The 13,318-nt window shown below is 39.5% G+C and overlaps 1 protein-coding gene across 7 annotated transcripts in view; it reads left to right on the top strand.

Moving 5' to 3' along the window:
* The window catches only part of PDE4D (phosphodiesterase 4D, cAMP-specific), a 2,172,274-nt gene that overhangs the window by 1,896,512 nt on the left and 262,444 nt on the right, over positions 1-13,318 (top strand). For all 7 annotated transcript variants that reach the window (XM_006876166.1, XM_006876165.1, XM_006876167.1 and 4 more), the window contains 2 exons: positions 5,797-5,870; positions 9,584-9,633. In XM_006876166.1, the coding sequence (XP_006876228.1) occupies positions 5,797-5,870; positions 9,584-9,633 (124 nt within the window). The remainder of the gene's footprint in view (positions 1-5,796; positions 5,871-9,583; positions 9,634-13,318) is intronic.

The raw sequence follows: 13,318 nt of genomic DNA, 5'->3' as shown, positions 1-13,318 counted from the left end.
AAGAAGTGACTTTAATTTTCCAACCATGGAGCTGTATGGAAACACACAAAAACAAACAAGAGACCTAGGTGGTTAGGAAACAGTAAGAGGTGAAGAAAACTGTACGAGGTTAAAGCTCAGATGGGAGTCCTGATGTGGTGTCTTAGGATAAGCACTTGATCTCAAGATCGGTTTGAACCACAAGGTCAGTGGTTCAAACTCACCAGCGGCTCCTTGGAAACCCTATGCTATGAGTTAGAACTGACTCTGAGACATTTAACAACAACAAAGCTCAGATTGGAGTTCTTAAAAGGTTAAGTCAGGGGTCATGGAATATACCCTAGAACAAAAAGTGGAGAATAACGGATCTTCAACTCAAGGGCTTTAGTAAAACTATTTTCAGTTTTCCTCTCAACAGCCTTCAGTAGCAGATGCCTCCCTGCCCTGATCCCACAATACAAGTGTGAGCAACAAAAAGTCAGTGTTTTCATAGTGAAGACAGAGGGCCAAGAAACTAGGAAAACACTAAGGAGCCTGTGAGCACTTCCACTCCTTCAGTGAAGGGTTCACCCACCCAGAGACTCCTCCAGAGGAAGGCCTGGTGCTCTGCTGGACTGAAGATTACAGCCTAGAAAGCAGTTTGGGACAGTTCTACACTGTCACGGGATCAGTATGAATGAAAACCGACTTAACAGCATCAGACAATAAGGACAAACTCCTACCCTTTGTAACATTTGTCTGGAATTTCTATTTATACTTCTGCTAGTACGTAATAGGACTCCCGGGGTGGCGCTGAACGACTCACCCAGCTGCTCTTCGGAAACCCTATGTAGGGTTGCTGTGAGTCGGAATCACCTTGATGACACTAACAACCGTATGTATGACGAGTGCAGTGGCTCTGTGGGATAAACAGTGGACTGTGAACCATGAGGTTGATGGTTTGAGCCAACTAGCTGCTCTTCAAGTAAAAGATGAGACTTTATGTTTCCATAAAGATTTGGAAACCCTATGCCGAGTTTCTATGAGTTATAACCAACTCCAGCGCACTTTATAATAGCAACAGCAATAAGTATCATATATGTCACATTGTTCTTGTTAGATGCAGTTGGGTTGGCTCTGACTCATAGTGACCCCAGGCACAATGGAACAAAACCCTGCTTCGTCCTGCACAATCATTGTTACACTTGAGACCCCTGCTGCTGCCCCTGTGCCAATCCATCTCATTGGTCATTGGCGGTTTTCACATTACAGAAAATAATAGTTACTACTTAGCATAAAATTGATAAAATACCATTTGTCATGTCACACCAGAAATGATTTAATATTTGCACATAAATGGAATCATGTGCCTAAAAAGTTGTTTACTGCAGCAGTGTTTGCAAAAGCAACATTTAGAAGACAATCTAAAGGTCAGTTGGTAGGACACTGGCATTTAAATGTCAGGAGGAGGACTTTGAGGACATTTTTTCTTTTTCTTTTAAAATATCTCATACAAATAAGAGAATATATCTGCTGATTCTGTAAAGTATAAAGAATACTATTTAAGGCCCAGAACATTATCAGGGTTTTAATGCCCCTTGTGTGTTCCTCACCCTGTGTGGTCCTCATCCACTACCACCGCTCAGAAATAACATTTTTATTTTTGTCTTTGTTATTGACCATTTTGTCCTGTGAAAATTCTTCATTATGTGAAAATAGAGTTTATTAAAAATAAGTACATAAAATTTCATTTTAAAACCAAAACAAAATGATCTAATTTACTGTCTTTTTTATAACTGAGGCAAAAAAAACACCCCTAGGGTATGTCGATATGTAAGCTAAAGAGGTGTAGAATGGTGTCTGGGAGCTCAACCCCCCCTCCCGAGTTTGGCAGAGATTATTTCTACTTATGTATTTGTATGTGCTGTAAATATAACCAGGTGTGGTGCTGTGGGGTAAGCACTAGACTACTAACCACTGCTAATCAGTTATTCAAACCCAACAGCTCTGTCTTGGAAACCCTATACAGGAACGCCATGTATTAGAATAGTCTTGATAGCCCTCAACAACAACAACAACAATGTACAGTAAAACACATGGAAGGCAAAGTTCTGCAAACTTCTTAGTCATTACCACACATCCTGACTTGGAAGTGTAAGACCACATAATTTAATGTATTCTTAAAATTCCATAATATTGTTCATAAAGACAATGTTCTGCATCCTACTTTGGTGAGTAGCAACTGGATTCTTAAAAGGTTATGAGTGGTCATCAAAGATACAACTATTGTGTCTTTCCATCTAGAGCAAAGAGGAATTAAGAAAATCAAAGTCTGAGGAAACAATTAGTCCATAGGACTAATGGTCCAAAGGATCATAAGAGAAGGTCCTGAACAGAGTGAGAGAAAAATATAGAACAAAATTCAAAATCATAAAAAATACCAGACTTACTGGTCTGCTAGAAACGGTTGGAACCCGAGACTATGGCCTTTTGTTGTTGTTGTTGTTGTTAAGTGCCGTTGAGTCGGTTCTGGCCCATAGTGACCCTGTATAGGTTTTCCGAGGAGCAGCTGGTGAGCTTGATCTGCCAACCTTAAAAGTCAAACCAACTTTGCAGTCTAGTTCATTAACCCACAGTTCCACACCAGTAACCCACTATGGTCTTTGGACACACTGTACACCTAGAATGAAATCAACTCCTAGAGACCATCATTCATCAAACTGTGGTGGTGGTCGTGTGCCATGGAGTGGGTTATAACTCATAACAACCCTGTGTAGTATTTCTGAGGCTGACCATCTTTATGGGAGCAGAAAGTCTTATCTTTCTCCCATGGAGTGGCTGGTAGATTTGAACTCTAGACCTTTTGGTTATCAGCCCAACTCATAATCCACTATGCTACCTACCAGGCAGGTCTATAAAGTGAACAGTAACACTCTTGAGCAACATGCTTCTCAAAACAATCAACCATCAAGGCAGCATTTGCCAAAAAACAAAGTTCAAAAGGCATAAATGGGGCAGGAAAGATGGACATATGGAAATGTGAACCCAAGGAAGAGGTGGAAAGAGTGTTGTTAAACCTCCCGATAGCAAAACTATTTGGGGTTAACTTTTATAAGCTAATGTTTCCCTTCAAGTGAGCATAGACCAAGAATTCCCTGCAGTACTCTATTTACTCAGCTATCACATCAGCACACTTAACAATTATTCACCAGAATAACATTCTTAAATTCTGAGATTAAACATTTTGTCTAGAAAAAGAGTTTATTAGCTATTTTTGAACAGTTCCCTTGAAACACTTTATTAGTGTGTTTGATATTCACTTCTTACAACATCAATTAAGCCTGCATGATCTAAGGACAGTGGATCATTCATCCAATTTATTAGTGCATCATTCAAGATTTCATGCCTACTAAAAGACTCTGTGGTCTGATGTCAGCAGCTGGCTATTTGAATATTCCATCATAGACAGCATGACCTTTCAGGGCTGTGAGCTGTTTGTATGTGATAATGAACCAGGTTTTTCCAGTGACTGAGTTCATCATGGTTGGTACCTTGAGAAACACCATTAACTCCTCAAGGGGATTACACTGTAGGTCACTATCCAAGGGCATAAATTGCTCTCTAGTGACTTACAGGAATGAATGTCTAATTCAGAAATGTTTAGGATGCTTTTGTCCTAGACAAAACTTTAGAATGACCTTAGTTGAGGTCAATGCCAGCTGAAAAACCTCTGGAAACAACTCTTAAAACCTTGGAGCAATTAGAAATTTGGAGGGCCCACTTCTACTACAAAGCAAGATGTTAAGTAAAATCCCCGTGAACATGCCAAATTGTTAGTCTAATGGAATGGGCTGATACTTACGGAATGCTTTTTATTTGCCAGGCACAGTTCTCCACACTTAACTATCATTTCATAGAATCCTCATAATAAATCTGTAAAATAGCCTGGTTACAATTTGTTAGATGAAAAAACTGAGGTCAGGAGAGGTGATGTCATTTGGCTCACCAAAGCAGTCTGGGTTGTTATGTAGTTGTTGTTGTTAAGTGCTGTCAACTTGGTTCCGAACCATAGAGACCCTGCACAGGGTTTCTGAGGAGGGACTGATGAACTTGAACTGTTGACCTTGCAGTTCTAATCGACTTTGCAGTCCAATGCATTAACCCACAGTGCAACACCAAGGCTCCTAATAGAATATTTGAAATCCTTGTTTTAGATAAATATTGAATTCTGGTTATCAGATACTAAATCTAAAACATCTATAATCTACTTAATGTAGCTGGCCCCGCCTGGGGAAAACCTACTGCAGTGTAGGAGAAAGTGAAAAGTCAGCAGGAATGGCTCTTCCAGCTCTTCTCTCCTAGTCTCTCTGTCAGGCTTTCCCCACTTTTTTAGTCCCTTGGAAGTAAGGGGAAAATAACCAAAAAAAATTGCTCTCAATTCACTTCCAACTCATGGCGACCCCATGTATGTCACAGTAGGACTGTGGTCCATAAAACTTTTAATGGCTGATTTTCACAAGTAAATCACCTGACCTGGGTTTCAAAGTACCTCTGGGTAGGTAGATTTGAACCTTTAATAGTTCAATTGATAATCAAGTGCATTGACTTTTTCACTTCCCAGGGATTCCTAAAATTGGAAATAGGGAAGAATTATCAGTGATAGTCCTGGTGTGGTACTGTAGGATTAAAAAGCACTGAACTGCAAGGTCAGCTTGAACCAGAAGGTCAGCAGTTGAGACTTACCAGCTGCTCCTCAGAAGCCCTATACAGAGTCACTATGAGTCAGAATCGATCTTCCAGTAGTTAACAACAGCAACATCAGAGGTAGTGGAGTCTTGGTGTGGTGCTGTAGGATAAGCACTAAACTACAAGGTCTGTTTGAACAACAAGGTCAGTGGTTCAAACTCACCAGCCACTCCTTGGAAACCCTACCCACTCTACAGCACTTAACAATAACAACAATCAGAGATAGCAGTATCTGTTAGTCCTTCCTTGTCATATATTGTGTCTATGTATGTCATGTGTATAGATATATTGTACCTATCTATGCATTCATTTAGGAGCCCTGGTGTGCTGCAGTAGGATAAGCACTGAATTGCTAAGCACAAGGTTGGCAGTTCAAATCTACCAGCCACTTCTCAGAAACCCTATAAAGAGTTATTGTAAGTCAGAACAAACTCAACAGCACTTAACAACAATAACAACAATTTATTAACACCTTTTTGAATCTGTGTGTGCACATAATGGTAATTCCTGAGGGTCTCTGGTAATCCATGAGTCAGATAATCTTATCAAAGGAAAACAATGTCTGTTTGCTAGCTGATGTACCCAAGTGGCAAAAGTGAAAATAAAATAAAGTAAAATTTGCTTGGCTTGTTGACTTTGAAAATTTGAGATTTGTGGTGAAATTGTAAAGAGAATGTCAGGGAATTCATTCTGATTTAAATCTTACCTAGGGAGACTTTGTTAATATATTGAGCAATTTCAAATTGATAGTAATTTAAACGTAGATAAAATGCAATAATGCTATGAATGTATTGCTTGAGATACTATTGTCTTGGTAACAATGAAAGCCAGAAATGTCCTGGAATTGGCTATGACTGTCAGCAATTTCAAAGGCAATACTGGGGCATATATGGAGAACTCTTCCAGGCTGATTTCTCTGGACTTCAAGTGGATAAGTACTGGAAGATTCTTCAGGAGCATATGTAACAAAACAGCAAGAAATACCAAGATTTATTCAATAAACCATTTTTCTTTAAATCACTAAACTCCTAAAAATTGTATTAAAAAATGGTCCTCAGTCAAGAAGTTTAAATGGACCTTTTTTTGTTGTAGGTCTTGGCCAGCCTGCGAACTGTTCGAAACAACTTTGCTGCATTAACTAATTTGCAAGATCGAGCACCGAGCAAGTAAGTTATCTTCTTGTTTTGATTTCTCCTCTCTCTTACTCAACCTTTTTAATGGTGTTTTGTTTTTGTTTTTCAGTTTGAGAGAATTTAAGGCATTGTTAGATTTCTGAGTGGTTGGTTACCATGTTTTCTGTTTACACCAAGTCTTATGATACTCTACATTTTCTATAAATCCTTGGGCGTGATGGTTCTAACAGCAGAAATAATATAATATGACAAATACAGTGATTCCACCTCTTAGAAGCACTTGACATCATCAGTCTTCTGACCAGTTATTTACACTCAGGTTAACATGATAATTTTGATTTGCTTTATAAATTAACAATACCCTATACAGGGAGTCCTGGCATGGTGCTGTGGGTTAATGCTCCAGACTGCAAACTCATTTGAACTGCAAGGTTGGTAGTTCAAGCTCACCAGCAGCTCCTCGGAAACCCTATATAGGGTCACTATGGGTTGGAACCGACTCGATGACACATCACAACAACAACAATACAGGTGATTCAAGCTCACCTGCTGCTCCTTAGAAATCCTATACAGGATTGCTATGGGTCAGAATTGATTTGACGGCACTTAACAACAACAACATTTATGATCACTATGAGTCAGAACCAACTCAACAGCACTTAACAACAACAAATACCACATATAATCTTGTTGTGCAGACCAGGTGGCCCTGTGGATGAGATTTTGGTCTGTTCCTTGTTAAGAGAAAGATAAGACTGTCTGCTCCCTAAAGATACATATAGTCTCAGAAACCCTACATAATGTTTCTCTGAGTTGTGATTGACTCAGTGGCTGTGGGTGGATACCATCTCATCAAACCTTAAAATCCATTCAAAGTCACCCTTTTAATTCTAGGACATCAGTTATTTGGTGAAGCACATTTCATAGCAAAGAGCTTTGACTGCTAATTGCAAGTTCAGTGGTTTAAATCTACCAGGTGCACCATGGGAGAAAGGTGACCTTTTCTGCTCTGAATCAATTTGATGGCTATTATTTGTTGTTGTTGTTAAGTGCCGTTGAGTAGATTCCGACTCATAGTGACCCTGCATAGGGGTCCCGAGGCTGTAAATCTTTACGGGAGCAGAAAGCCTCATCTTTCTCATGCAGAACCGCTGGTAGTTTCGAACTGCTGACCTTGAGATTAACAACCCAGTTTGTAACCACTACGCTACCAGAGCTCCTTGCCTATTATTTTGAAATTTTATTATTAATATATAATTGTTGTTGTTAACCGCTGTGGAGTCAGTTTGGACTCACAGTGACCTTGTGTAGGGTTTCTGAGGCTTTACATCTTCACAGAAGCAGAAGGCCTCATCTTTCTCCTGTGAAGCAGCTGGCAGGCTTGAACCATGGACCTTGTGGTTCACACACAGTCCAGTACTTATCATACGGTGTCATCACATTCCCAATATAAAATAAAAGCATTAAAATATAAACCCCAAAGAATCTTCCAGAATGAAAAAAAAAAAGTTTGTTTTTTTTTTTTCTTTAAATCAATACAAGAGAACAATAAACTGGTGGAAATTTGTTTAAGATTTTAAATTACTGTTGTTGTTATGTGCTGTCAATTTGGTTCCAACTCATAGCCACCCTCTATAGTGTTTCCTACGAGTGGCTGGTGTGTGTGAACCACCTACTTTGTCACACCAAGACTCCTTTAACTTACTAAACATATAAAATTTGATAGTGGTTACTACTTCTTAACGAAAATAAGGAATGTGAACTTTCCATTTCTTAATAACATAATTGACCGCTGAAATTTACAATTTTTGTGATTAAAAAATGTTCTGGCTTTTTACAAGTGCTTACTGTGATGGAACAATATTTTAGAAAACAACAGAAATGCCACAATGTAAATAACACAGGGTTGGACCCAGAAGTATCACTTGATTGTCATGTGTGCCAGATAATGAGTTTTTACAATCCTGTTCCCTTAGCCTAAACACTTGCCCTAACCTTTTCTCCTTCCTCAGACACTAGGATAAACTTTATTTCTTCATTGTTGTTGTTGTGAAGTGCCATTGAGTCGTTTCCGACCCATAGCGACCCTGTATAGGGTTTCTGAGGAGTGGCTGATGAGCTTGAACTGCCGACCGTGCAGTCCAGGCTTTTCAGTCTGGTGCATTAACCCACAGTGCCACACCAGGACTCCTATTTCTTCATTAGGTCTTAGCTTATATGTGATTTTTTTCTAGGGCATCATTGGCTCAAAATGGATGATACGGTCTTCCTTCTCGATCTGACCACATCCTGTATGCGACCCTTATTTTAGCACCTACTTCTCTGTGCTTATGTTGCCTATTTGCTTGTCTGGATGCTTCTTCAGAAAGTTTATTTGTAGGATGCTGAGCTTCTATTAAGAGTCATGAAAAAGTATTTAAGAATGGCCAGTGATAATGGTTGAACAACATGATTGTTATTGTTGTTAAATGCCGTCTAGTTGATTTTGAATCATAGTAACACTGTATAGGGTTTCCAAGGAGCAGTTGGTGAGCTTGAACCACTGACTTTGCAGTTCAAACAACTTTGCTGTCTGACACATTAGCCCACAGTGCCACACCAGAAGAACATGATAGATGTAATTAATGTCTCTGAACTAGATATGTGAAAATTATGGAAATGACAAACATTTTATTAGTTTTATATTTACCATCATATGCTCATATTTCTATGTTATATGTAAAAGTCATTTATTAGTAGGGATTGGATTCATATTTGTATTCCGGTGATGACCATAATACCTGGTAGAGAGTAACCACTTTGTAAACGTTCATTGGCTGAGTGAGTGGTGACGAAACCAGGCCTGTGCTTTGAGGCTCTCATTCATTATCATGTGTGTTGCCTATGCAGTAAAGCCGTGCTAACATTAACGACCACTTGGAATTTTTAGCACTTGGTACCTCAGAGGTATAACTGCCTCCCCTTTGTGTAGTCTGAGGCCTAAAGGTAATTGAAATGACTGATTTTCATTTCCATAGTTTTTAGACACAAATTTTATCTAGGAAATTGGATTTTTAGCTTTAAAAGGCTAGAAAGAAACTTCACAATTTACTTTATGCCTCCTTGGGTACTAGCATCTAAAGCTCTACAGTAAGTAAGTAGTTGATCAAACTAGTGTGAAAGCTTCAGGCTGGTTCTTCTCTCTCCGCAAAGATGATATGATGCCAATTCTGCAGAAGACTGAAGTTTTCAACTAACTCACAGGGACAAAGCAGATGAAAATGGAAAAGAGCTGCTATAGGAGTCCTTGGGTGGCACAAACAGTTAAGCATTCAACTACTACATGAAAGGTTGGAGATTCAAAGTCACCCAGAGTCACCCTGAAAGACAGACATGGTGGCTGTCTGCTTCTGAAAGGAGCACGTGTGAGATCTCCGTGAGTCAGAATCAACTCTATGACAACTAACTGTCAGTGAATAAGAACTTCCTCTTCTATCATGTCCCTGTGACATTTACATCTGCCTTATTTACTTCAAAGTCTTATTATCTTGAGGTTTAACCGTTTTCATTGTTGACATGTGTGACCGAGCCATAGTCCAAAAGACTCCTAGACAATTGATTGACTAGCCTGAAAGTCGTGTTCCTTTGCATTTTCTAACTTAAAAATAATACTTTAAATTAAAATTGCTGATCTGAAATGACTCAGAGAGTACTCAACTCAACAAGCACCACATACTTATTGCTGTGTATTTTTCTCTCTTTGTTAGAAGATCACCTATGTGTAACCAACCATCCATCAACAAAGCCACCATAACAGGTAAGAACATCCGGGAAGTTATTCTTCTCATATCTAGGAAAAATACGTATCTCTCAAGATTCAAGATAATTCTAATGCCCATTTTATATTGTGATTCTATTTTTTTTTTAAATAATTCTTTCTTTTCTGAACTCTGTTTTCCTTCATTGATCTCACAAATTGTCCATTTAAGCTGTTGCTTGGGAAATCTCCCTGATGTTCCTTTGTTATTTATTTATTAATTACCCACTTGTCTCTGTGCTTGTTTTGGGCATTGCTCTGGGCATGTGTAGTTTGAGAGCTATTGTTACTTTCACATGTTTGCCGTGTTGGATCAAAGCTAATGTTATGAGCGTGTGATGTCAATATATGTAAGTTTTGTCTAATGGTAGTGAAAGCATAAACAAGAGGGCAACAATCTAAAATAATCAATATACCAGTTGTGCATAGGAAAGAACATCTTCCAATAATCCTGAGTTAAACCCAGAGAATTTAGAATAAATTTATTTGGGAAAGTAGACAAGAAGAAATTTTATAATGCAAAAACAGACAAAAGAGCAAAATAAAAGGTCCCACAGATGTTTGCAAAAGACATGAACAGAAGGATGAGGAAAATAAAGGTCAGAAAAATAAAATTACCCAGGTCCCTTTTTGTCTGTTTTAGACATGGGACAGGACTGCAATTGAACCAAAAACAATGAATGATCTCATTTTGCTGAACCTGAAATAAAATTGAATATACTTAACCATTTCTTGAAATTCCAGTTGAATCATTAGCATAATTGCCTGTAAAAGAAAACCATGTATATATATATAATTTTTAATTATTACCAGAAGGAACTGAGCATATTCTCCAAACTAGACCATTTGGTTTAAATGTCATCCTTGGAATTCAATATGTCATGCTGAAGGGCTCCTTATTCAGTTATTAGTGATTACACTTTGCTTGCAACTTCAGTTCTAGCATGTCCAGTCAGCATTTTTCAGCCGGTGTTGGTTGTGGTCACCATGTCAGAGTTGATGATAAAAGAGTTGATAATATTGTCTTTTTTCTTGACTGTCTATATTTTATAATTGATTCTCTTTTCCATGTTTAATTGTTGAGATCTTATTGATGATGATTTTGAGTTGTCATTTCAAAGTGTATATGGATACATATACACTGTTGAATTTATATGTATGCTGAATGGTTGAATGGTTTTGCTGTTGACATTGATCAGGAGAGGAATAATAACTGGAATTGCTAAATATTAAAATAAGACCTTTTAGTATCAGATTTCTTCTTCAGAAATGTAAATAAAATATAACTCAGCCTACATGAGATGGGGGTATGAAATTAGACCTCTCGGTGTCTGCATTGAATATATTTAAGGAGGAAGAAGCCTACTTTTGTCAGCTCTTGCCTGGGGCCTCTAGTGAGAGAAATTGCATGGTGCCTGGCTCTCACCCTGTTTTAAGCCTAAAGTCTGACCCACATGAAGAGGGGACTATCCCCTCTTTCTTTTTTGCAATAATAACATTGTGACACTGGAGTTCCAGTAGAATGCAATGCCCTGAAAGAGTGTCTAGCTTGAAGTCACACATGAATCAGTCACATGGGTGGGTAGCATCCTCCCTCTCAGAAGAGCAACTGCAGTTACCAGTGGAGACGCTGCATTCAACAAGGGGTAGTAGATGTTTAGTGGTCACGGTAACTGCCCAACTACCCGGACAAACACCCAGCACAGATTAAGGGGAGTTGCTAATAATAGGTGCTCTCAAAGGGTACAGACTGGGTCTTAAGCACAGGTGAGACACCCCATGGAGGCTCCTAGAAAGTTTTACATAGAACTAATCTAAAGCCAGGAGTTACTTGGGAATTAAGATGAATGTGGCCTCATTTGTACCCGTAAGCTCCTGATGATAGGCCTAGGGACAGTGGGGCTACAATTAATTAAGTGTCATTAACTCCACGGCACATAACAACAACAACAAACTGCTTAGTGCAGCTGTTTTCATCATGAAACACACAGGGAATTAAATGGCTAGTAAACAGAAGGCTTTCTCCTTGCTCAAGCATAACAACCCAAGGAGGAAAGATCAGTTGTGTGGAGGGAGGGATTGCAGTGAGAGCAATAGCAGGGGAAGGCTCCTCTCGCTGAGTCATTCTGGAAAAGTAATTCTGCAACACATAGTAAAAAATACTAGTAACAGTGACTGAGACGTTTAGGAAAATTAAGAGTTGACATCCACAGACCAGGTGGTGCATGTGTCTCTCGCCCTCTGCAGGCACCTGTTCAAGTCTTTCCTCCAAGCTCATCCCCTGACTTTTGTTACTTAAAATCAAGTTGATTTTTCCAACTCATAGCAAACATGGATGACAGAGTAGAACTGCCCCATGTGGTCTTCTAGGAAAGAGCTCTGGTAGCACAATGGGTTGAGTGTTGGACTGCTAACCTCAAGATTGACAGTTCATATCTCTCAATTGCTCTGCAGGAGAAAGATGGATGTGTCTGTACCCATGATGATTTACAGTCTTAGAAACTTTCTGGAGCAGTTCCAGTCTGCTCTAGAGGGTCTCTGTGAGTCAGAATCAACTCATCCATAATAGGGTTTTGGGTAATCTTTATAGGAGCTTTCTTCCTCAGAGACATTGTTGTTGTTATGTTCCTTTGAGTCAGTTCCCACCCGTATCTACCCTGTAGAGGGTTTCCAAGGAGTGGCTGGTGAGCTTGAACCGTCAACCTTGCAGTTCAAACCAACTTTGCAGTTCAGCACATTAAGCCACAGGGCCAAACCAGAACGTCAAAGTACATGGGATGAAGTCTCTCCATCCTCACATCCAAGGGCCATTGTGGCCATTGTTGTTGTTGTTAGGGGCCATTGAGCAGGTGCCTACTCATAGCAACCTTATGCACAGCAGAACAAAACACTGCCCTATCCTGGGCCAACCTCACTATCATTGCAATGCTTTGTCAATCCATCTTGCTGGGGGGTCTTCCTCTTTTTCTCTGACCCTCCACCCTACCAAGCATGATATCCTTCTCCAGTGACTAGTCCCTCCTGACAATATTTCTGAAGTATGAGAGATGAACTTTGGCCATTCTGGCCTCCAAGGAGCACTCTGGCTTCAAATGGCCCATCTTTTGGTTAGCAGCCCAAGTGTTGCTAACTGTTGCACCATACTGTTGTAAGAATCTGCCTGTATCGCTGGTAAGTTCGAAGAAGGGTGTTAAAGAGAGCCAATGGGGTATTCTTTAACATGAACTTGGCCTTCATAGAAATTTTGTTCAGCATCTAGAGGAACACTGCAGTGTAATTGGTAACATCAAGTCTCTGGCTCACAGGATCTCAATGGTGCGCAGATCAAGGAGACTCGTAGGGGACAATTCCTTGTGATGCTGTGAATGTGGTACCTCTGGAATTGGGCAGTGGGATTGTTCTGCCTGTCCAGATTGCCTGGGTTCAAATCATGCTCTATCATTTGAGAGCTACGGCATCTTGGTCAGGTTATGAACCTTTTCTCTGCCTTAGTTTCCCCCCCCCCCAATAAAATGGAATTAATACTTTCCACTTTTTTCCTAGGTTAAATAAAATAATATATGTGTGATAATCTTAGCATAATGCCTCATATAATAGGCATTCAAGAAATCTTCCACCACTCATCTGTCAGTTTGTCATACTGTGGTGGCTTGGGAGTTGCTATGATTCTGAAAGTTCTGCCATC

The sequence above is a fragment of the Chrysochloris asiatica genome, unplaced genomic scaffold (assembly GCF_000296735.1).
Source record: "Chrysochloris asiatica unplaced genomic scaffold, ChrAsi1.0 scaffold00360, whole genome shotgun sequence".
Taxonomy (NCBI): domain Eukaryota; kingdom Metazoa; phylum Chordata; class Mammalia; order Afrosoricida; family Chrysochloridae; genus Chrysochloris; species Chrysochloris asiatica.
This window is presented reverse-complemented; position numbering and strand designations above follow the sequence as displayed.